This window comes from Egretta garzetta, unplaced genomic scaffold (genome assembly GCF_000687185.1).
Source record: "Egretta garzetta isolate BGI_Z169 unplaced genomic scaffold, ASM68718v1 scaffold172, whole genome shotgun sequence".
In the NCBI taxonomy this organism is placed as follows: Eukaryota; Metazoa; Chordata; class Aves; order Pelecaniformes; family Ardeidae; genus Egretta; species Egretta garzetta.
The window spans coordinates 3,429,608-3,453,958 of record NW_009258951.1 but is presented as its reverse complement, the minus strand read 5'-3'; the positions used below and the strand labels follow the sequence as shown (position 1 = coordinate 3,453,958).

At 44.5% G+C, this 24,351-nt stretch overlaps 1 protein-coding gene across 2 annotated transcripts in view; it reads left to right on the top strand.

Moving 5' to 3' along the window:
* VEPH1 (ventricular zone expressed PH domain containing 1) overlaps window positions 1–24,351 on the top strand; it is an 86,243-nt gene that overhangs the window by 56,386 nt on the left and 5,506 nt on the right. The window contains exons 10-12 of one of the 2 annotated variants that reach the window (XM_009634430.1): window positions 3,432–3,571; window positions 7,398–7,532; window positions 12,918–13,035. In XM_009634430.1, coding sequence (XP_009632725.1) covers window positions 3,432–3,571; window positions 7,398–7,532; window positions 12,918–13,035 — 393 coding nt within the window. The remainder of the gene's footprint in view (window positions 1–3,431; window positions 3,572–7,397; window positions 7,533–12,917; window positions 13,036–24,351) is intronic. The other variant, XM_009634431.1, reaches the window with a different exon arrangement.

The following is a 24,351-nucleotide window of genomic DNA, read 5'->3' as shown; positions in this document are numbered from 1 at the left end:
CACCCATGAGTGTGCCTCTTTTTTTGGTATGTTCAGTGAAGCCAAGAGCAGTGACCTCACTTCAGCTCCTCTTTCCATTGCTGTCTCAGAGCAAATGAAATATCTTCAGAGTTGTCCTCTGCTAAATACACTTTCTGGAGACAAATATGGATGGGTTTTCTTCTTGTCTCACCCATGATTTAGGATAGCTGGGGCTGGTCTAGGTCCTTCCTCCTGTGTCTTTGGAGGGGAGTGATCTGGATGATGTTTGAGGTCCTGTTCAGCTCAACATCACTTTGATTTGGTTTATGAACTCCCTGTCTGGGAGGAAAGCTCAGCGCCTGGTCTGACCCTCTGATCTCCTGGTGCCGTGACTTTTCTTCTGCTTTCTCCTTCTGGCCCCATATTGGCTTATGCACTTGCCTATGATTAAAGATTAATGAACACCCCGTTGGTTTCCAGATAATCCAAGCTTCGTCTGCTGTAATGTTGCTGGTTCTATCATATAAGTGATCCTCTGAGGAAGGAGTGCTGTTATCCTTTTCTCTACGGTCGGTATAATCTTGTTGGGTTCTTGCATTCACTTCTAAATATTATGCGTTGTCTTGGCTCCTGCGTGTTTCCCCACAGTATGCGCAGTAACTCTACTGGGTTTTGTGGAGTCTAACTTTAATCTTCCTGTACCTTTACATCTCAGATCTCTTGTGCTAAAGTGGAGTCTCAATGAGCTCTGCAGTCCCAGTGTGACACCGGTGACTTCCTTTTCTTGGCACATTCAAACAGCTTTGTCAAAGGATAATAAAGTGGTTTCCACTTGCCAGTTTCTGCATTTTTTTCCCCCCAGCCTAACAGCCATCTGGCCTCTCTGTAGCATCTTCAGCAGGTCCCAACATCCCAGTTCTGAATTTTCTGAGGTTTTAGTGACAATCTGATCCATTGATAATTTTGCTCAAGGGACCCATCCTTTTGTACCTCTGGTAAACTCATTCCTCATACATGGTGGTTCTTTATGTGAAATATAGAATTTATTACATTTCTCTCCTATGCTTTCATAGCTTGATTAGATGAAAAATGTTAAAAACAACAAGTGTTTCAAGATGTTCTGTTGTTGGACAGAAAGGCTGCCTTCTGATATTAGTCTTCCTTGTTGCTGGCTCTCATTGTCAGTAGCTTCAGAAGGCTCTGCTATTGAAACTGTCTCCTGTTAGCCACATTTTCTAAAAAGTTACAACTCATTTTTCCAGTTAGGATATTTTCTTACAGCATTTGTACCTACACCTTTGCTACGCGGTGACTCACCAGGGTAGCGCGAGACTCTGAGCAATGCTCCCTGCGCGGCCGGCCCGTGGCAGCCTTCTCAGCCGCGTCATTCCTTCTGTGGATGCTGCACGGCAAGACCTGGCCGGCCGGCTCCGCAGGAGCCTGTGCCCCTCTCTGTTCTCCTTGAGAATGTTTTGGCTTTGACTCTGCAGGTGCTGACAGGACAGGGCCACAGGAGAGGTGAGCACCCATGGCTTTGTGCATGGATCAGTCTAGCAGGCTGATCTGCAAGTGCAGGGCAGCTTGTCTGTCTGTCTGTCTGTCTGTCTGTGTCATTCCTGTCTTTAGCTGGGAAACAAGTGTGGAGGCAGCAGCTTGGTGGGGCCAGTTGTTCGCCTCCCATTCCACATTCAACTCCAGCTGGGTGAAGAGGGTGCAGCTCTGCCCTGTGTTTGCACCAAGGTCATCATCTGAGGATCTCCATCTTTGGTTTTCCATGCCTTTTCCCTTGGATAGCCATTTGGTCCTGTTCAAAGGGGCTATAAAATGATACTGCTATTTTAAGTTAATAAAGAAGTCTGATTAGGTTGTGCCTAACATGCTGTTATCATTATCAGTAGTCATCCAAAGACAGAAAAAGAGGGCTCAAGGTCAATATTTTGCAAAAGCAGAATCATGTCTCTCAAGGGCTTCATTTCCAGTTAAAACCAGTGTGGGAAGTTCAGAGTCGGATAACATTGCGTAGCATATAGCTTTTTGTAGGGCAGTGTTGATCCCAAAGGGCACCTTCAGATTGTATGTAACCACCACAGGATTTTTATCAACAGATGACATGGCCACAAATGGCCTAAACGGTCGGTGTTTGACAAAGCAGCGAGAATGGGAGATGCTTTGTCTGTAGGGCACTGGAGCTGGGCCTGTGAGTGCCCCTGAGTCACAGCTGTGAAGGGACACGTTCCACCTTCCCTGGTGTGTAACTCTGTGTGCATTTGCAGTCCCTTGTCCTGTAGGACCTGGAGCTCCACACCTTTTCCTTCTCCGAGTGTTTTCTTGCTGCCAAGTCTGTGGCTGCACCAGCAGTCATGGCCAGCAGCTGCCCGCGCAGTGGCTTGCGGATCTGAGCAAGTCACTGTGTCGCGTTGTCCCTTGCGGTATGGCACCAGCAGTGATTCCTGTCCCTTGCGTGTTGTGCCTCTCAGCGAATGGCTGCAAAAGCTCCAGCGTCCTGGCTTAGTGTGTAAAAAAAATTAGGTATGAGGAACAGATCTGTGCTTGATGAAAAGTGGAGTTTGTAGCACCTGGAGCACCTAAAAGCCAGGCTGTAGCCAGAGCATCTCTGCACAGGCAGGTTCAGGCAGACCTGAGCTTGGGCCAGGGCTCCTGGGTGGACGGAGAGAGGGGCTGTGGCTGGGAGCCCTCGTGGTGTGGGGCAGGACCTGGCACATCGGCTCCCCGCCGCGTCGCAGGGCTCAGTGAATACTCACTAATGCTCTTCTTTCGAATGGTGCTATTTCTGATGATGAGTTTATATAGGATGGCCTGTACAGCAAACGTGCTACTTGCGCAGTAGTGTTGTAAATCAATGTATGCATCTTTCGGCTCCTGGAGGATCCATTGCAAAGAGGGGAAGTACCATGGCTTTTACCAGCAGCTGAATGAGCCCGTTCCTGGCTGGGAGCCGTGCGTTGCACTCCTCCATCCCAGCTTTCAGCTGCGCAGTCTCGGCAAGGATCCCGCAGATGTCAGACCCCCATATGGCTGTTGCCTAATATGGGATGTTTTTTCCAACAAAACTGTTTAAATAAAGAATAAGTGATGCACAGTTTTGACACATCTGTCTGGTTCGATGAGCTAAATGATGGTACCAAACACATGAGAAAGCACAAAGAAGATCAACAGCCTGACTGTGCACTGTCTTGCACCTTTTGCATTTGGGAGTAAATGATTACTATGTAAGATTTAAGGCACTGGAGACTAAATTTCTCTAGCCCTGTCAGATGGCTTGTGTTTAATTTAAGGCTGCAGACACAGCGATGCCCTTCTGAACACCACAGGAGTTGACTCAGGTTGAGATACCCCCATAGTGGAAATGTACGCCCATGCGCTGCTTGATTGCACATCCACTGGTAATGGACAGTCAGGTTTCTGTCTTTTATGTAGCTGATTTTAATATTCTGTATATTTATTTCTAGATACGGTTAGAAGTTGTGTAGCAAAGTTGTTCTTCAGCTGTCCCTTGAAGGGCCACTACTGCCTGTACAGTAAATCCAGTTTCACCCTCATCAGCCAGCAGCCTCCGCTGTGGATCCACATCATGTTCCTCTTTCAGCAGGTGTGTGCAATACAAATTAGTGGCACCTCCCTGGTGCTAACTTTGTACTTGGAAAAAAAAATATGTTTTGATGGTTAATCTCTCTAAATACGCTTCTAATCCACAATGCTTTGTAACCCTTGTGATGTCTCAGAAAGTCATTGATTGTCTTGAAGTGATTTTGAAGTTTATAAGTTTTTGTATTTCTGTTAAATACAACAAATTCAAATTGTCTGGAGAGACAGAAAAGTCTGGGGATAAAAAAGTGGGACCAAACTTTATTGTCCTTATTCAGGCAAAACTTCCAGTAAGTCCCAGGTGCCTTGCAAACACGCAGGGGCGTTGCATTGGATTTGTAGGGGGCCAGAATCAACCCCAGGATGCAAGTGGAGGTCAGTGCATCCACTGGGATTTTTTTACTGCAGAAGTTTTGACTGAGCAGGATTTGTAAATCTGATCGGTGCTATTCTCCTACCAACCCTAAAGCTATTTGCTCACGTTTAATACCATTTCTGAATACAGCCCAGTATTTGGACATATGTGGAGTTTCCTAATAGGTTACAAATAGTATGAAAGTATAAGAGAAAACCCCACATTCACACTTCAAGATGAAACAGATGACTTCTGTGTTCAAAGAGCAAGGTTCGGTTTCTTAACCTACGCAGAGCCATTCACCACAGTTCGTCCCACCCTAACGCAACCTCAGAAATACAAAGGATTTATCTGAAATTTCAAGCATGCACGGCAAGTTATGCTGTGAATTTAACAGCTCAAATCACTCTTCCCTGTGTTGCTCCTAGAAATAAACAACAAAAAACGTTTTTAATAAAAGGTGGGTCAGTAGGAGTGTTTGGCTGCTTCAGTACAAGACGTGGTCTCCGTGGCTCCAGCGGTGCCTGTGTGAGCTGTGCGTGGGGACGGTGGCTTTGCTGTAGGTGAGGAACAAGGGCAGTCAGGAGCCAAGCTGAGAGGTGGTCAAGGAAGGAGAGGACAGTGGCAGAGCAGAGCAAGGGAAACAAAGAAGAGCAGAGGCAGAGACGGGTGAGAAGGCAATATGAAAGGTTGAAAATAAAGGAGATTAATTACTCTGTAAATGAAAGCCTGAAGAAAGAGGTTGAATTTAAACAGGACCTAGAGAGAATAAATGAATTATGTTATGAATGTATCACTTTAGTCCTGATGAGAGCAAAACAGATGTTGAAAAATACAGACAGAAGTACTAAAGCACACAAAAAGGAGAAAGGAGGAGCAGAAGCAGAGGGGAGGTGTGGCAGAACTGCCCCAACAATTCAATCACTGATCCACCTTTAATCCCTGGTGCCTAGCCTTTTTATGATACATTTTTTATTGAAAAAGCTCTCCCTTTAACCCCCTCCCAGATTACTCTGCATTTGGCCCTGCCAGTTCCATCTTTTATCAGGACAGCTGAGCTTTGCACCGTTCCTAGCTCACAGGGGCAATATTACTCTCCTTCCCCATTCCTCTGCACCCAGGTGCCCATTGCCCCGTGTCCCCATCCTCACATGCCCCTGCTGGGTCCTGCTTCCTTCGGACGTTGCTCCCAAACCCTGGTCCCCTCATTTCCCATGGTTTTCCCTGCCCCAGGCTGGGTAATTGCCTTCATCCCACTGCAGTTACTCTTTCCAAAGCTTTGCTTTTATTCCCTACAGTCTTGCTGGTTTGCTCTGGCTGTGCTAGTGCTACCCCTGGCCCCGGGGCTCCCATGCCAAGGAGCCCCCAGCAGAATCCCCCTGCACTGCCAGGGCCAGGCTCAAAGCAATGCAGTTTAGTTTGTGTCTTTGCAAAGATGCTGTAAACACAGCACTTAATATGCTTTTTTATGAAAAAAATAAAAAGGTTCCTCTGTTCCTCTTGTGTTGCACTGAGCATTCGAGCCTGCTGTGCATCAAGGATGGTGTTTAATGTCAGATTGCTGGCACTAAATTCAGCCCTGCGATAGTGCTATTTAAGCCTGTGAAATTGTACAAGAGATAAATTTGACATAAAATATATTTATAGTGTGTTAATAATGAGTTAAATGAAAGACTGGCGATAAAAATGTAGTTTTCAGCAGATCTGTCATAGATTCAGAGACAGATGACTAATACATGCTTTCTGAAGATTTCAATACCAGTTACCATATCTTTATTCCTTTTTTGCCAGTCGCTCCATATTCTGTTTGAGTCACATTCTGCAAAAGGAAAAGCGAGAAGAGAGACTTTCTCTCTCAGGTCTCCAGAACAGATCCTTAGTTTCATGACCCTGCTTTCTATTTAATTTAAAAAATATTAGTGAACAGTTAGGTCATGTTTTGAAACCCTTGGGTGGAAGTTGTGAAACAGCAAATGATTAGTGCAGGGCAGTGGGAAGAGAAGCGTGTGTCAGGGGAGAGCTGAGAAATTGTCTTGCAGTTAAGTGATGATTAACAGAAAGAACAAAATTAGAATAAGGGGGCAATGTTAGAGAGGTTATTCGAAAGGCAGGATGCTTAGTTTCACAGATTCACTCATTAAAATAATCCCCTAACGCTATATGATTTCTGGCTTAATTTCCTTCATTGGGTGGGACAGTGTCATGCTGCTGTGGTAGCACCAGCGAGTAGACCTGTCCCTTTCTAACACCTTCCCTAGAGTCACTCACAAATTTGCCAAACACGAACTAATGGGGCTGCCATTCTCTCGTGCCAGGCGGCTGCCTGGAGCTGACCGCTTCTCCCTTCTAATTCGGACAAAATGATCCGGCTGTTTCTGACAGCTTAGCTAGAAAAAATGCATTGCCTCAGCCACCATAAAAATTCCTGTTTGCGCCTTACTGAAGTGTGTCTGTATCAGTTGGATGCCAGACAGTGGGATTAGGATCTTTGGGTTTCTGCTTAGAAAGAGAAGAAGGAATGTCCATCCAGGAAACCTGCGTTAAAAGGACATTGTTCAGATTGCGAAATCAAATACTTGAAATATGGAAAATCAGATTTGCTTGCGCGCTCTTAACTTGGCTTCTGCATGCAAATACATTTTTTAATTACAAGATCATGTAGCAGATATAGTGGAGGCAGAAATGCTAAGCTCCCTCAGCTGCCATAGTGTTCTCGGAACGTTGACTTTGCGTGCAGTTTATACAACGATGTCGAAATGCGAGAATAACTCAAGGCAGCGTAAGGTTGTATCCTTGTTGTCCTTTGAAATAGGGAGCTTTGGAGGTGAAATCACCCAACCCAACGCAGGCTTCATCTTGTTTTGTGAATGTTCAGGGGATGAAAATTCCTGTGCTCTGCCAGCAAAATCTGTGTTGAACGCATTCTGTGGTGTTTTTTTCTCTTGCATTTCGTCCCGCTGCGTGTTCAGTGCAGTCGCAAACATTTGCACTCTTACTCTTCCCCCCACAAGGACCGAGAGCTGCAGTCAGGTCCAAATAAACATATGCAAACCTGCAGCAGTGCTAAGCATCTCTTCGCATTGACTGGGAAACGACAGATCTTTTTCCAAAAAGATGCATGTCACCGAGATCTGCGCCTGGTCCACAGAGGCCAGTGCTGCTAACATTTTCATAAACTAGCATTTCAATACAAAAATGACACGTAACTTGCTATGTGTAGTGGTAGTCGATAGATAATCTTTGGTGAGCCACAGACCTTAAAGACATATGATACACAATAAAAAAAAAGCTCCAAAGGAAATTAAATATTTGAGGATTTATCTAATTGTGTTCACATTGATCCATCGTAACTCCTCACAAAGAAGTGAACTAATCTCTGGTTATACGCGTGGCTGTCCCACTGTAAGAACAAGATACTCTTTGTTAATGGCCAAGAAAAAAACGCTTGAAATCCTGTTTTCAATATTTTCTTCAGAGCTTGTTTGCAGAACCTTTGTCCATACAGAGTAATTCTGTGCAAGTCCTTAAGGCCCTGTGGGAGAAAACACAGCTCAAGGGGATGCACAGTTTTGAAACTGCCATGATCCAGTCTACGTTTCCACACCAAAAGGTAAGCTTTTTTTTTTCTCAGAAAAAAAAATAATAGCAGAACTTTGCCCTGGCTTTTAGAACAGCCATACAAAGACCTTTACAACAGCTACAGCAAGTCTTTGCTGTGCTCAAATTGTGAAAAACAAAACGCCTTTCCCTGCCCCTTCCCCTTCTTTGCCTTAGCTCTGTCATCTTCTGAGCATTTGCACTTAGTGCCGTGCCAGGTCCTCTTCTCCTGGATGGCCGTAGGGTGATCCGTAGTGCGTGCCTCTGACCTCCCCTTTATAGGAAGCACTCGGCTTGTGGGGGATGTTGAAAAATGTTCACCAGCTATTGTATCCTCAACCTCCGCAGAGGGTCCACAATGTTGTCCTGTGCTGTGCTTTGAAAGGTCTCCAGGCTTGTTCTTCACCCCCTCCTACATGCTTCATGTGGATTGTTCCTGACGTGATGAAAACTAGTGATGCTACATATGGATTTTTTCCTGCTTGCAGTCTCAAACTCTAGATTCAGATTAGCTGCCACTATGGACTGTTTGGCAGCCACTTGGAAATTCACCCTGTTAAATGTGGACTTGGATTTTATGGAAAAGATAATTTGCACATGCACCATTAGTTACCCCCATCAGTTTAAAAGATTACTCTTTCAAAGCCGTTTACTGTCTCCGGGATTTCAGCGAATGCTATTTCAAAGCTATTAATCAGACTTTTTGGAAAAGGACGCTGTAGGATTGTAAAACAAATATCTGTTTATTCCTGAACATCTCCATCCACTACAATGGGATGAAATGAATTGTCAAACATGATTTTAAAATACTCTGTCTCAGGATATTGCACCCATGAAGATGTCTGACTGACTAAGATTAATTTACTAAGGTTATGGCTGATTTAAAAACAGGAGTTTTGTTAGGAACACCTTCTGAACCCCCAGGATAATGTTGCATTGAAGTGGGAGCTCCTGCTGCAGCTTGTAAGAGGAGTAGGGGATCCCCACATCTGAGACCCAGCTTATGGGCCAGTTTTACTTAGACACAGTGGAGCTTGCACTAAGTATTTTAGCTGCTATTGAAATCCTAGCTTGACTCATCCGACGGCATTAGAATTGCTTTTCTGTTCAATACTGGCTTAACTTGAGTCCATGCCAAGATCTACCAGTCAAAAGTCAGAGCTGGTGGAATGTAGAAGAGTTTGGGGTGAATAAAGAGCTTAGGGAAGAGTGTGCCTTCATGGGTAGGATTAGATAATAGTGCATCACACGCACAAAGTCTACAAAACATGTCCAACACCCTAGAAACATGATTAGTCTCCAGCACATCAGTTGCATAATCCTACAACTGCTCAGATGCTAGCATTTGGCCTATTTTGGGGAACTTTCATCACTCAGTGACAGTAAGAGTCTCTTTGAGTTCCCAAAATAGCAGAGATGGAAAATGAGATACTGATCTTCATTGATGTAATGAATTAAGCAGTGAATTGGAGTTTGGAAACTCCAGGAGCTGCAGGTTGCCTAACAACCTTCGGAGGCTGAAGATGATCAGGCAGATGTAATGCATCTGACATGGTAAAAGCCTTTAGTATTCCGTCTCAGTCTCCACAGTATGCTGCCGGGTTTACTTTCTCAGTTTTGGTTTTGCTTTTTAATACAGAACGTGAGTTTGTTTCTAGTGCAATTGCCATTCGGTTTACTGAGAAAAGTCCCACTGAGTTTTCTGGGAGCGAGACCTAGGCCTGCCATAGAGAAGGTTTCCTTTAGCTTTTACATTCCCAAAACACCTAGCCGGAGCATTCCTGGCATGACCTAGTCCTTGCTTTGCTTGACAGACTAAGCTTCTGCAGTAATCTAAAATTTTAATTTCAGAAGTTCTTCCCATTGCCAATAGAACTTCAAATACTGTGAATGATTTGACGAAATTATTGTAGTTATTAGTAATATTCCTCTGCCAGTGGTGCAGGAAGCAAAATTATGGGTATGTGTTATTTCAATAAGCGTAGCGCTTTAAATTTAAAATGTTTTGAAATCTGTTGATATAAATGCAGCGTCAGCATCCTGTATTATATTTTATATTAAGTTTTATGCGTCATGGGACAGCAATGTCTGAATGCTTTATCAGAACTGAGGAATTTCTGGGCTGTGAGCACATGGGGAAGGTCCGACCCCCAGCAGCCGCCAGGATGCAGAGCGAAGGCAGCGCTGCAGCACTGCTCTGCCGTTGCTCCGCTTTGCCTGTGACCCTGTGCCTAATCCAGAGTAAATTAATCTAGACTCTTTTTTTTCAATGTGTGTTCTAAAGCATTTTGCAAACCTAGAGGAAAATCTATTACGTAAATGATTTATTCCGGAGTAAATTCTGAGAAATAGTTTCAGATTTACATCACCGTAAGTGATTTCTGAATTTGGCTCAGGATGCGTGTGCAAGGAATTCCAGCGAATACCTGGCTTACAGAACGCATGTCATGTTTCACTGGGCAGCCTGTTCATGCCACAAAAAATATTTATACAGCACAGCTTAGGATGTGCCAGAAGTAAAGCATTTCCAGATGTACATTTCCGTTCAGTTGCTTCATAGTCCTTTATCAAAGTACGCACAGGCCACATTACAACAACTAAGCCAGTTTTGAGCTCATTGCTGAATTCTTTGTGTTGACTCATGCTGTGTCAGAAGAGCGAGATGGTGACTACTTTACAAGCCTCATGTGATGCCTGAAGAGAGCCTTTTGTTGAGCAGTGTTGCAAGAGAATAATTAACATTTTTAAGCCCTTGTTAGTTCTGTTCTTCCCGTTCCTTTGTTTGCTATCTCAGTTTACGCAGCAGAAAGCAGCGCCCCGTTTTCACAATGGAGTCACTGAAGTTTTCGAGATGATGGAGCAATGGGATGAGATAAATCTCTCCTCTCCAATTAGGCTTTTTCCCTGTGCTTCCCCTCCTGAAGTAAGTGGCTTATTGCAGATTATTTCAAGCATACTAGAGTACAGAGTGGAAAAGAAAGATTGCTGCATTGGTATTTCAGTGATCTTTGTTCTCTTTCAGTCTAGAGTTGGCTCACTGCAGCCACTAAAAGATTTTTCACAGGGTGAAGAAGCTCCTAGGCTTTTTGTTGAGCATGATCCACCTGCCCTTATCATGTCCTGCACAGACCCACTGAGAGCAGCACCGTTGTTATTTTGCCCAGCTTGCATCCTCCCAGATGCCACAGCAGGAGGAGGATCAGGGCACATCAGGGCAGGACGCGTTGCTGGCCATGCTCTGCTCTGCTCTGCCATCCCCTCCTCGCAGGGACATCTGCCCCTCCACTGGGAGCCTGCAGTGGGGAGAGGAGACCCCAGGGGGCTGGTATGGTCTGTCCCTCCTGGGGACTTGGCCCTCCCGCCCAGGGAAGCATCTGCTTGGGATCCCACACCAGGCACGAAGTTTCTGAAGGGATGCAGGGAGCCCCAAACTGTCAGATCCACTACCCACAGACCAGCAGGAGAAATACGGAGAGAAGCTGCGTAGCGCTCCTGCTACACAGCACAGCAGCCAGCTAAATTCCTCAAATGTATAGAATCCCTCTTTGGAGGAAAACAAGAACTTCAACAACATATGAAGAGCAGTTACAGACCAAAATAATCAAGTTTTACCCGAGATCCCCAGTATAAGCCAGTTTAAGCCCAGCAGCTGACCGTGCAGAGGTACGGATGCATCCCTGAGCCTGGTGAAGAAGCACACAAGGAATTGCACAGCCGAGCGTTAGGAGGGAGCCCGCCGAGGCAGCTGAGGAGTGCAGGGGACCTCTCTGCTGCAGGCTGGCTGCTTCTCTGCCACGCAAGGATGGAGAGAAGAGCCGGGCTGTGGGGCTGCTGCCCCGCAACACCCTCTTGTAAACAAAGCCAACGCGTGTCCAGGACCTTTTGCGTGTGGTCATTGTCTTCCCATGTGTTGTGAAGCCCATTTCTCTGCATGTTCCTGCTGGAGAGAGAAGAAAACCTTTGTCATTCCCAGGTGATGTGAGTCATGCTCCCCGTTCTGCCTTGCTATCCTTCTTTCAGGCAGCCTAAAATCCATCAGGAGGTGGCCTCTGGCGTACAGGGGGTGGGGGCACCCAAGAGCCCCTGTTAAGTTAAAACTTGACATTTGGCTCAGCTGAGTTTGTTATGAGGCGATGGCTGGAGGTCTGAAGTGGTCTCAGGCATTTTGATTTTTGTGAAACCCATTTCCTGGCCATTTCCCGGGTTGAAAGAGGCTGGGGAGGAGAGACGCCGTGCTGCTGGGTCTCCGTGAGCCTGCCTGCCTCCTGCTCCCTTTCCTTTGCTAAAGCTTCTCTGAAAAGGCCCAAATTTAACAACTCTGTCCTTTGCACAGCCTTGTTCAGTGCGTTGAACTAATGTCCCTGGCAAGGGATGGTATTTTCCCCACTAACTGCGTAAATCCTTGTTTTCTTTGGGCTGCTGCGTGCAGCGTTGCAGATCTGTAAAGACCCCACGCAAATAAATAGGAGTGTGTTCTGAGCGGTCCTGGCAATTCCCTTTCTGTTTGCAGCGAGTAACTTGGTTGCTGTTATCTAACACCAATGTTTGTTTAAATGGGAGATTACCATCTGTTTTAAAATTAAATAACAGGGTTTAAAATACACTGAATTATACAGTGTTATTAATCGCCTCAAAACCAGTACCCTCTGGCTTTTCTTGTGCTTGAAGCTGCGAGTGTACTTTCTGTAGGATTCTTTGATCAAGTCAGACATTCAGTTTACTTTGCAGATGCATAACCCTTACTTCCCTGGCTCGTCGCTGGCAAAATAACGCCACGTTTACCTGGGTGTGTTTTGTGGGAGATAAACCAGCCTTGTTGTTGCTGGGTTTTTGGAAATGTTCATGTGAACATTCACATTAAACATTTGTGTTAGTGCTTCTCACAGGCGGGAAAAAAAAGTAAAAAGAAAAATAAAGTAGTCCCCAGCCACTAACTCTTGCTTTGATGGGGGATCTGGCTGGAGAGGACAAAGTCCCTAGGACTGTAGTGTGTTAGCAGAGACCACTACCTTGTGGATCATTGAAAAAAATCCTGAGAGAGGGCTGGAGGTAATCAGTGTGGTTCGGCTGGTGGGAAACATGCTGGGCAGGACTGCTGAGCGCGCTGCTGGCAGCAGTGTTGAAGAGGCAAAAAAAGACCCAGACCAGCCCTCTGCCTCCTACAGACTTGTTTGATATTGTATCTCTATATAATTATAAGCTGGTACCCATGATAGCGAGAGAGAAACGTCCTGCTTAGCCCATTTGCCCTGGCAGGTTGTACGCCCACAGGAGACACGTGGAAGAGGAGACTCATCGGCGCCTGCCACACATCCCTCTGTGATTTTGGGTTACGAGCTGTTAACTGTACGGGGGGTCGCCCCGTGAGTGAGTTTGTTTTTTCTTATTATTGGCCTAGGACCTGGACCATGTGCAGATGCACCTGGAAGAAGTGAGGTTCTTCGATTTATTTGGCTACAGCGAGGAAGCAGGAACTTGGCAGTGCTTCATGTGCAATAACCCTGAAAAGGCCACAGGTGAGTGGTCTGCCTGCGTTGCTGGTGGTGGGGCTGTGGCAGGCAGAGGATGGAGCGAAGCTCATGGATAACACTGTGTCTCTGGTGAGGGTGGCAGAACTTGGGGTGTTTCAGCCTGGAGAAAAGGAGGCTGAGACCTTATCGCCCTCTACAACTACCTGACAGGAGGGGGTAGTGAGGTGGGTGTTGGTCTCTTCTCCCTGGTAACAGGTGATAGGATGAGGGGACATGGCCTCAAGTTGCACCAGGGAAGGTTTAGGTTGGACACTAGGAAAAAATTTTTTACTGAAAGCGTTGTTAAGCATTGGAAGGGGCTGCCGAGGGAAGTGGTTGAGTCCCCATCCCTGGAGGTATTTAAAAGACGGGCAGATGAGATACTTAGTGACATGGTTTAGTGGTGGGATGGCAGGGTTAGGGGAATGGTTGGGCTTGATGAGCTTAAAGGGTTTTTCCAACCTCAACGATTCTGTGATTCTGTGAAAAGGGAAAGCAAACTTTCCAACATAGCATAGGCAGTGCCTATTTTAGTTGGAATTCTCCATTAAACACCTCTCATCTCAGTGTCACTGGTGAAATATAGTGTCAAGCACAAACCTTAATTGGTGTATGCTTAGAAGGATACAATCCAAAAGAAGAAAAGGATACAATCCAAAATTAATGTAGACTTATAAATCTGCATGACTGCTAACCCCTGGGGAGCAGGAGGGACTTGCACCCACCTTGCAGCGACTTGCACCCACCTTGCAGCGTCCAGATAAAGGAGCTGCATCTGCTGGACCATGTCCCAAGTCCTCTGGAGACTGCCCATGTGCCACATGTCAGGGGACATTGGCCTAGATACTACACCAAATTCATGCCATCTTCGTTCTCACAATTATTTGCTTTAACATAATTGAATCCATAGTATGCGTCGTCTTAGGAACAGGGCAATGCTTAAGAACAGCCATTATACTTCAGCAATATTAGAAAACAGGGTAAGTGCAAACCCCACTTTTTCCCAAGTAAAAGATTCTAGTGACCTTTTTTTAAAGCCTACTCATACCCATGTGTTTTAGATCAGCACACTGAAATTCGGAGGAATGGCCTTTTTCTTAGATGTTTTTTGCCAGTCTGTAAAAGCATGCACAATTCTGGCCAAGAATTTTGAATATTTTGGCCAAACCTTTCAATAATTGGCTCTCTGAGCTATTTATTTTAACAGCTAGCATCTCTTTATATTTCATCAACCCTGAATTTAGTCTTGCAAGAGTGGCACAGCCACTGCTGCAGGCTGGGCTGCTGGTGCTCATTTCATGGGGTTTTGACCATCTTCCTCCTGTAATTCTCATGGGACTCAGCAACCATAAAAGAAATCACACTTTAGGCTGAAATTTCATCTTGGTACCGTGGTGTTTCTGTGGTTTGTCTATCACATCAGTGATAGATGTAGGTCAGCTACAAGGAAAAGGAGCCTGTCTTGCTTGAAATTTCAAAGCTTAATGAAATGGCTTTGTTCTGAATTTTCAAAAACTTCTAATTAGTCCAAAAAAGGGAGTGTCTGTAGCAAGCTGTTGATTATTCTGGTAGGACGGCTGTATTAGAGTCAACAGAGCAGATGAAGGTGGCAAAGGCATCATTTCCTTATTGCTGCCATGGGTTTTGCCGATGACACTGGTCTGGAGACATCAAAGGCCAGCTGACACCTTGCTTCCCTGCTGCTCTGCTGCCAAAGTGCCCTGTCCTCCGAGGAGAGGTCTAAGAAGGGCTGGAAGCAGGATGCAGCATGGGGAGGTCCATGTGGCACAACACCGCCATTCCAGTGCCAGGAGCACAGTGTTGGGACTGGGATCCAGACCCCACCAGTACAACCAGTATAGAGCTGGTATTTTCAGCTGGGTCTGAACTCAAGGCAAAGGGCAAGAAAAGACTGCAACAGCAAGCAGCAATTCCCAGTGAGCTCTTCAGTGCTGTTTGGTTAGTACAAGAGCTTACGAAAGTGGGGACCGTCTCTGTACCACTGACAAGAGGCTCTTGAGTCTGTTTGCAGAGCACTTGAACTGACATCTTGAGTAGGGCAAACTGTATATTCTGCCTGACACTGATGGTCTTTGGGAAGTGGGAGCCTAACGCCTGAAACATCATTGTTTCAGGCTGGTGAAAAATCACATTTCAGGGTTGTAAGTTGTAGATTTGGTGTAGCAATATCCCACAGAGACGAGGGAAAGGTCACGTCGCTCCCAAGGGTCCAGCATTTCCTCTAGCTGCTGTGAAAAGGCTGCAGTGAGATGCATGCACCGATCCTACTTCCCTGAGTGCGTAAATGCGGTTCTCCATTTACACACTGGGGTCAATGGAAAGGATTAATATATCCAGAGCTCTGCCCTCCAGCCTGAGCGGTGTCCCCCCAGCAGCGCAGCAGTTCTGTCCTTCCCAAGAAGTGCCAAAATCCACTCTGTGTGGAGATGTGTGAGTGTGGGAGCGCTTGGCCAGCTGGGCAAGGGGGGTCTGCCCTCATCAAGCTCACCCAGCAGGCCCGGGTACAAATTAGACTTTCATTCCTATAGGCTGGTATTTATACAGGCCCTTGTAAATTATACTGTCTCTTCTAGGAGTGGAAAAACAAATTATTTTTTTTAGATTTACCTTTTTTCTAGCTTGTATCTGTATGATGTTAGGCTGCCCAGGTAAGTAGTTGAGTCCCCATCCCTGGAGGTATTTAAAAGACAAGTAGACGAGGTGCTTAGGGACATAGTTTAGTGGTGGGATGGCAGGGTTAGGGTAACAGTCAGACGTGATGACCTTAAAGGTCTTTTCCAACCTAAACAATTCTATGATTCTATGTCAACTAAAGCCCAATGAAAAAAAATGCAAATGCAGCACTCAGGTGTTAAGTGAAATGCTACCTTCTCAGCAGATGCTCTAGCTTGAGACTTTGCATTCTTTTTCTTGAGTACCACGAGTACTCAAGAGCATGGAGGATGCCTGGACATTTGGAAGAAGGTTTTCCCTCCTCAGGCACTGAAGGCACTGGAGTTTGCAGGGTTATTGCTGCCCCCAGCTCTGCCTGCCTCTCCCCTGTTCAGAAGGGTTTCCAGCCTGTCCTCCTCCCTGCCCAGCCACCGGGAGAAGACTTTAATAAATGTCAGCATCTATGAAATCACCATTTACCCTTTGTTTTAGAGCCAGGGCTGAGTGTTCAGGGATGCCTTTGAGGATGGTCAGGAACAGGGGGAACTAGGCACAGAGTATTTTTGGACTGTATATGTCTGTTTCTTAAAATTGCTCTTAAGCAATTACTGTCTTTGCCTCGGTTTAAAGAAAAATCTGTAAGAAAGGCACATTGTGAATAACAGGATTTGCTTCTCAGCTCTAAAAGCCCAAGAAAGAAAATAATGTATTGTATGGGTCAGAAAAAAGCTCAGGTGGAGGAAAGGAACATAGAAGATAGTGCTCAGTGGAATAAAAATCTGCAGCTGAATGACAAATTCACCTGGGTTTTGGTGATGTAGAGTTGTGGCAGCTGGGAAAAATTGTACCAGAGGGGGAGAGACCCCATGGTCTTTTTGCATTTATAAGATCTGAGACAAAAAGAGGATTCAGAGGTCTCCCTGAATTGGTAAGAAATGTAAAGGCTGTGAAACATCTTTTATTTTCATTCCACAGTGGGACAGACCCTTTGAAATCCCAAATACTTTTGAAAGACAGGAAAGTAATTTCTCCCTCTCAGCAATGCTGTTTAGCAACCAAATTATTCTTTAAGAAGGAATTCAGAGGCAAATTCTTTTTCTATTATTGTCTTTTGCTTTTTGTTAACGTTGGGTTTTGTTGCATTTTTTGGATGCCATGTTGCAAGATGCCATTTATCCTCCAGACTTATGAAAGCATTATGCCTTAAAGCCTCGATCTTGCCTTAGGATGCCAGATCGATGACGGTTTTTTCGGATGTAGCTGGGAGGATTTTTGGAGCTAGACTGCACTTGGAGCTGAGTTTGTGAGGAAAGAGGCAGTTATGCTTAGGCAATGTGGTGGATGTACTCAAAGTGGCAATTAACCCAGAGAAAGTTTGAATATTTCTCATGCATTCTTCTGATTGCAAAGCATTTCTTATACAACCACACTTTTCCAGAAGTGCTGTTAAATCATCCCGAATTGTTTTTTCCTGCCACCCAGGAGGAGCATTCCCACAAATCCTACTCGTCTGCTCAAATACACGTACGTGCCCTGACTGTGTAGCTGGTCTCAGAGCTAGGAAAACCAGGATACACTATTTTTTTATTATTTTTTTTTAATCGTGATCATTCCAGCATAGATACAAGGCATTTGAAATTTTGGTAAATGCAGTGTGTGCCTCTTGTTGGGAAAAGCTGGCTTTTAAGAGCCTCATTTCAACATAACCTCCTGTATTGACAGTTGGCTTCACAAGCTCTTGCACAAAAAAATTCAGTAAAACCACTTGATAGCTGGAGAGGGAATTGCAGTACGTTCCCTATTCTGGAAGCTTACAAAGAAATTGCAGTAATCCCTGTGGGCTGCAGAAGAGACATTGTGCCCATGGGCAATGATTCGGGTAAAACTGAGGGTTTTTTTATGAATTCATCTTTAAGAAAGCAATTCACTCAGAATAGCCTACACCATATTAACTTCTGAATACATTTATCTTTTGCTAGCAGTGGTGATTATCTAGTGAACTGAAATACCCCAGCTATAACGCTTGCTTGAAAATTATAAAAAGTGGCATTCGGTAATGTGTCCTTTCCAGGTTTTCAACAAAACCAAATGTGATGATTAATGAGAGCGAGCGAATCCATATTCCCTTAGGTTAATTGCATTTATCTTTGTCTGCTTGCCACCCACACATTCCATTCTTTCAAGTTAAGAGCAGTTTATTATCATTGAGATCATTCATGATTGGACTGAATTTTTGTGGATGATTTTATGTTTCATCAAATGCAAGATTTAATGCTTTGGGTTTTATCTGTCTTGAGTTCATCTTGGAAGAGTTTGGAGGGTTTTTTACTTTTTATTCAGTACCCAAACTTGATGCATTGTAGTTCTGCAAAGGAAGCAAAATAAAATTATCCAGTGGACACTATATCAATGGGTACTATTCGGGGTTAAATTGATTTTGGAGTTAGTGTCTCTATATTGAGGTGGTTTAAGAAGGAATAAGTATTATTAGTAAATAATTCTTCATTTTGAGTTTGGGTAATATTTTTAGCTTTTTATTGTGTTTCCCACAGGAAAAAAAAAAAGACAAATATATAGTAAATATAACCTTTTGAATCCTTTAACTCTTTTGGGTTTTGTGCTAAAGATACATGTAAAGATACAACCACACAGAGTGATCTCAAACCCAGAGATGATGTGATCACCTAGTTTGACCTTCTATAAAACAGTCAAAGAATCTAGTCCAATAGTGCTTATATCAAAGAAATGTTTTCCCTTTGATCTGTATTACTTTTGCATACCTTTCTAAAGATGTCTAAACCTGATTTTTAAAAGTCAAGTGAAGGAGAACCCATGATGTGTCTAAGTTGTTGCTCAGGTAATTTAACCACACTGTTAAAACGTGGGTTTATTTCTAGTCTGTCTCTAAACACTGCATCGCGTTATGCCCTTCCCTGCTATGAAAAAAATCTCTGTTTGTAGACTTCGTCATGTCACATCTTGAATCTTGGGCAAATTAAGGAGAATATACTTCATTAGTTTCCTGTGATATGAATAATCATATGAAAGATCAGTCTTAAATCATTCTTTTATCACTTTTCTGAAGTCTTTTAATTTGTCCTTATTCATGCAAGGTGAAGAAATCAAAACTAGACATAATTTTCCAATAACTAATATGTGTATAAGGAATATGCACACCCCAATTGGCAGTTGATTGCATTTTTTAAAAATCTTCCAACTTTATTAGAAGTGCAGATGCTTCTTTCATATAACCCTGCTCTGCCGTGGAAAGCAGTGGGGGTCACCAGCTACTGAATTTGGTTTTGGGAAGAGTTCAGACAGAAGAGTAAAGCTCTGCATTTCTGAGGCCATACAGATTTACTCGTGATGCCCCTTGCTAACAGAGCTCCAGACACTTACTCCTACTTTGCACACAGCAGGCATTCCATGGGTACAGCAGTGACTGAGTGAAGTCCCACTAAGGATTGGGACGGGCTCCACCAAGATGTTTGGGGGCTGAAGCTCTTGTGCTGTGAGGATGGGCTGAGGGACAAGGACTGGTGCAGGCAGAGCTCAAGGGGGATTCCATAGTACTCTGTCCATAACTACAAGGAGGTCACCAAGAAGACAGAGCCAGGATCTTTTCAGTAGTGTGTGGTGGGAGGGCAAGAGACAACAGGAGTAAATTGGAAGAAGAGAGGTTCAGACTGGCTACAAAAGAAAGCTTTTGCACCACGAGCTTGGTCAAGCATTGGAACAGCTTGCCTAGACATATTGTTGAGATTTTCAAGTCCTGGATGGATAAATTCATGAGCAACCTAGTCTGACCCCATAGGTGACCTTGCTTTGAGCAGGAGGTTGGATGAGAGACCCCTTGAGCTCCCTTCCAGCTGAATTATTCTGTGATTCTGTGAAGTTAACCACAATGAAAATAAGCAAAAGGACTTAGAAAAATATTGGAAAAGAGCTTCATTCTTATCTTTCATGAATCTTTTTCTTCTAATCAGACTCTCAGACATACTGGCATCAGATTCATTACGACGACTTTGGAAGCTGACATCAGAATTCCCCATGGGCTTCTTTGTGGATGTACATGAGAAGTACTCTGTTAGCATTGCTTCCAGCCACTGTGTGCTTAAAGAGAGATCAGCACTTCTTTAGTAAATCCTGGTTTTGAAAGATTTTGGCCATAAAAATCCACTTTAGGCCAAAATTGCACATTCACTTCCTTTCTCACGTTGCATTCCTGACCACCAACCATCTCAGTATCGTCTGGTTTCCAAACTTTTTGTGCTTTACACCTTCTTAATTTGGGTTAAAGCATGTTCCTACTGCACTGGAATTGGTATCAAAGCCATTCCTGTGGGACTAGGAGCCAGGTAGATGCACAAGACCCAGCCACTGAGGAATTCTTTTTTTATATCAAGTCCTTCTTTTCCTGTATCTAGATGTTTATACAGCTGTCATCCTGCTCTGAAGGTCACTGTGCACATTATGAATTCTTTATTGTTATCATGTAGGAGTAAAAATTCTTTTCCTGCCCTATCATTGTCATTTTGTATTAAAGTGAAGTTTTCTCCTCTTTATTTTATGCACACTCCAGGAAAGCTTGCTTCTTGGTGCTGCTGGTTTGAGTTTCTCAGGTCCACAGCTTTTTGCTCGCCATCTCGCTGGGTAGACTTTGTCATAGGGGTTCTGACACTTCATCTTGGGAGACAATATGGAGCCATGCCCTGTTATTATCACCCACATGCTACTGAGATGGTAATTTCCTGATGCCAAATTGCATATTCTCACAGTGAGAAATGACAGGGATATTACCCTGTAGAACGTTAAGTCAGAAATTTGGTGAGTCGTTTGCACAATAAGCAAAATATCAGCTTAGATGCTGTTTAAAACTAATTATAAAAATGTAAAACTTTTTAGCCATTCTCACAAACCTGACAAATTATAATGCTGATTTTATAAACGGAGAATAAAGTCACCAGAAGATGAAGTAGCTGGTATGAGGGCACAAGGACTTGTCCTCAGATCTGCTAGACAGCTGCTGGCCCTATGGGATGGTCCTTTTGCTCAGCTCCCAAAGACGAATGACTCCTAGGGATGACCATTACGGGCATCCCAGCTGCAGAAATGCCAGATAATACCTGATACAGTCTTAGAAAGCTGTTTAGGAAGAAAAACAGCCCTTCTGTTCCCAGTACATTTACCCCATGAAGTAGCTTTTGGCAGAAGGTGTCCTCTCTAACAGGACATCAGCACAGCCAGCAGCAGAAATGACCGCACGGTCCTGCTCAGGTGAAAAAGCCAAGGCTTATCTCAAATCTGATGGACCCAGGCCATTTGTCAGAAAAAAAAAAACAAACCAGCTTTTTCCTTGCTCAAAATGGATTATTATTTTCTCCAGTACTTTTTTGTTCAGTGGCATTTCATGATACTTTGTGTGCATCTTGTTACCTGTGTGAGCTGGATTTCAGCTGCTTTCTGCTCTGTTTGAACAAGGTTAGTTGTTATCAGGGAGCTTTGCCACAGGACAGTGTTTCTCCTGCCTAGAAAATGGCAAGGGTGCCTCTGCAGGATTTTTTTGCCATCGATTCATCAGCAGTTAATCCTACGTGCTTTATATGAGTGTAAATTCAGCGTAGACCACGTGGCACGAGGCTGCTTCACAAAGGCATCTGCCCTGGATCGGTGCTTCAGAAAGCCATGCCGGGGAGGCAGAGGGATGTATGGAGTTTGGGTGGGTTGGTCTGGGTTGGGTTTTCCCTGCCATAGAGCAGGGAGATTCCCCGTGGCCTTTTTCATCCCCTCTGCACAGCCTGTTCAGCAGAGGGCTTAAAAAGCCCAACCCCAGGTGTAGTATCCAGCCCCAGATCCGTCATTTTAATGGTGTTCCCCTGTCCCCGTGTACAGCCCTCAGCAAAGAGCTGTCGCAGAAGCACCGCATCACTGCACGTCGTAACATGCTCATGTCCAAGGAAGACTTTAAATCCCCTCAGCTTTGCATTTTCTTGGCCCTATTTCCAGGATTTTCACATAAACTGGGTATTTAGTTGAAAACAGCCCCCATCCTGGCCATGCTTCTCTGAAAGGCTGGGGAGAAAAGATGGTCAGTTGAGGAAATCTGCAAAACAAGTGAAAATGTGTATCTGTAGTAGTTCTGAGAACAATATTTAACACAGTTGCACAGTTTTTATTAAGGGACACACTGTAAAACATGGCTCCATCCCACTAAAGAGCATGGTGTGAAATGGGTGCAGCCCCAAACCAGCTTCCCTGTAAATTTGTGCCATTTTGCAGTGACAAAAATAATGTAGGGAGAAAGCAAGCCTCTGTTTTACTTTGTCCTGTGCCAGGTTGGGTGGTGTAATGCACCAGTGCTGGCATGAAAATATACAGAAAAGGGCTGCTGTGTCAAGCTAGGGGTGCAGTGGGCTGCGAGGAGCAGAGCGCGACCTGTTTTTATCATGGAAATCACAGCTGCAGTTCCCTATCGAAGCTGGAACGTAGCCACCCCCCTTTTCATTCAGTCCGTCTCCTTCCCAAAACTCCCTGTCCACAGAGACAGAAATATTTATAGCCTTTCTTGAGGAAATTGAAATAGTACACACTGAAGACCCCCAAAGCCTGCTTCTCTGCCAATATAAACAACGCTGGGGAAAAAAAAAAAACATGCTTTATCTAAATCTGATGCATTGTATTTGCATTGTTTGTTTTTCCCCTGCCAGCCAGGAAGTAGTGAAGAGAGGTATGTGTCCAAAAAGCTATAAAGCCTTAGAAACCCCAGGTGCTACCTGTGGTGGCTGCACTTGGCCACCCCGCTCCCCTCACATCCTCAGCATCACACCAGCCGACTGCGTTTTGGGCTCTGAAAGGCACAGATGACAGCAAATGCTTTCAAGCAAAAGCGTTACTGGCTAAACTTTCATGCTCAGGTTTGCAAGTACGGCCAGACAGAGGATAACTGACCATCTGACAGATGCTGGGAAAGGCTCCAAATCAAACATCGCATCAAAACACATCCATTCTCAGACTGCTTACGCCTTGGACTGCTCTCCAGTCTATCTGATCCGTCATGTCCTGTCTTATCAGTGTAAAAACAGAAGAGAAAGGAAAAAGAAACCCAGCCGTGGTATTAAAGAATTTTTAAATTGTTTACTCCTTACATGAAGGGCAGCATCTCGAGTTTGCTCTGCGGTCGTGGTTTAAAGCCCGTGGTGATCCCCTTGGTTGCTGGACTTTTCTTGTGCTGGAAAATTCCTTTTTGTGTATAAGGTTTGGGAACGCTCTTTTTTTTTTTCATGTGCTTCCAGCCAAGGTAAGTGCCAGTGAGTATTGATCATGGGTGAGCACCATGGTGATCGGGCTGGCGGCAGAGGTGGCCACAACCTTACAAATATGCTTACATGGAAGTACAAGGCTTCCCAAAATTCAGGCAGTGCTTGGAATTCTGAAAATAATTTTAAATATAGCAATAATTTTTCAAGAAGGGTTTCTTTCCCTTTCCTAGAGGCTTGATTTGGTTTTTATTTTTAAGGGAATTGATTGAAGGATAATCTATAGTGACAAACATAAGTTATTTTTCTAATTGAAGCCGCTTTTCAGACTACTACAGAAGATAAATGGACTGGAAAGTGGCTGAGCTGAAGGTTTCTGACTGTGGCTGTATTTCTGCTTCCATGCCGATTACAGTCATTATGGATATTGAACTCTATGCTGTATGCCATGTATTTTTAATTACATTTAGATTATTCTTGGGCAATGCACTGTAGCGCAGGTCATCGGGAGGGACAGAAGCTTTTGTGTCTCTCCTCCTCCTCCTTCCTCGCCTTTGGCTTGGGCAGAGTTACCCACCTTGTATTTAAAGCAGGCTCGGTCAGGACGGCGTTGACGCATACGCCTGGCAGAAATGCTGTTTTAGCTCTTACCACCCAGGTACAGGCAAGGCAGTGTTATTGGCCAGTGACACGCCAATAGTTTGTAAGTTAATTTTGCCACAAGATGGTAAAAACATCAGTGTTCTCCATGGGTAACATGATGAAAAGACCCTGCCTGGTCCTGAGGGAGCAGGACAGACACCGGGTCCCTCGGGGCTCAGCTGTGAGTTGCTCTGGCCTTTGGCAGTCCAGATGTCAAAATAAATTTTGTTGGTTTAAAAATGCAAAAGTGATAGAAAACATCATATTCCCCACTGGTCAGTGCTGTGAGATTTACAGGATGTAACTCTGGGTTTGTTGTAAAGATGATTTTTTACAAAATGGATCGCTAATGTTAAATGCCTTTCAAAATATTCCTGAAGAGAGAACTGGGAAAGATAATAAAGCTGTAACAGGGAGTGACCTCCACAAAATGTAGGGCTAGGTTATTGCTCAAACACTGGATAAGGCAGGGCTGATAATAAAGACATCCCAAGGGAAGACAGAGCTGTGTCTCGGGAGGGTGAGGAAGGGAAAGGTCATGCCTGAGAGACAAAGGCCTGGCACTCACCAACCCCTTTCTCAGCAAAAAGTCATGTTTCTGGGCTGGAATTACCTATGAGAGGTTGGCGCTTGTTCCAGTGGGATGGTGCCAAGTCTCCCAGCCCCACATGGACATCCCGCTTCTGGCTCTTAATTCCTTCTCCATAGGGCTGCTGCTGCAATGAAGCAAGCTATTGCAGTTACTGGAGAG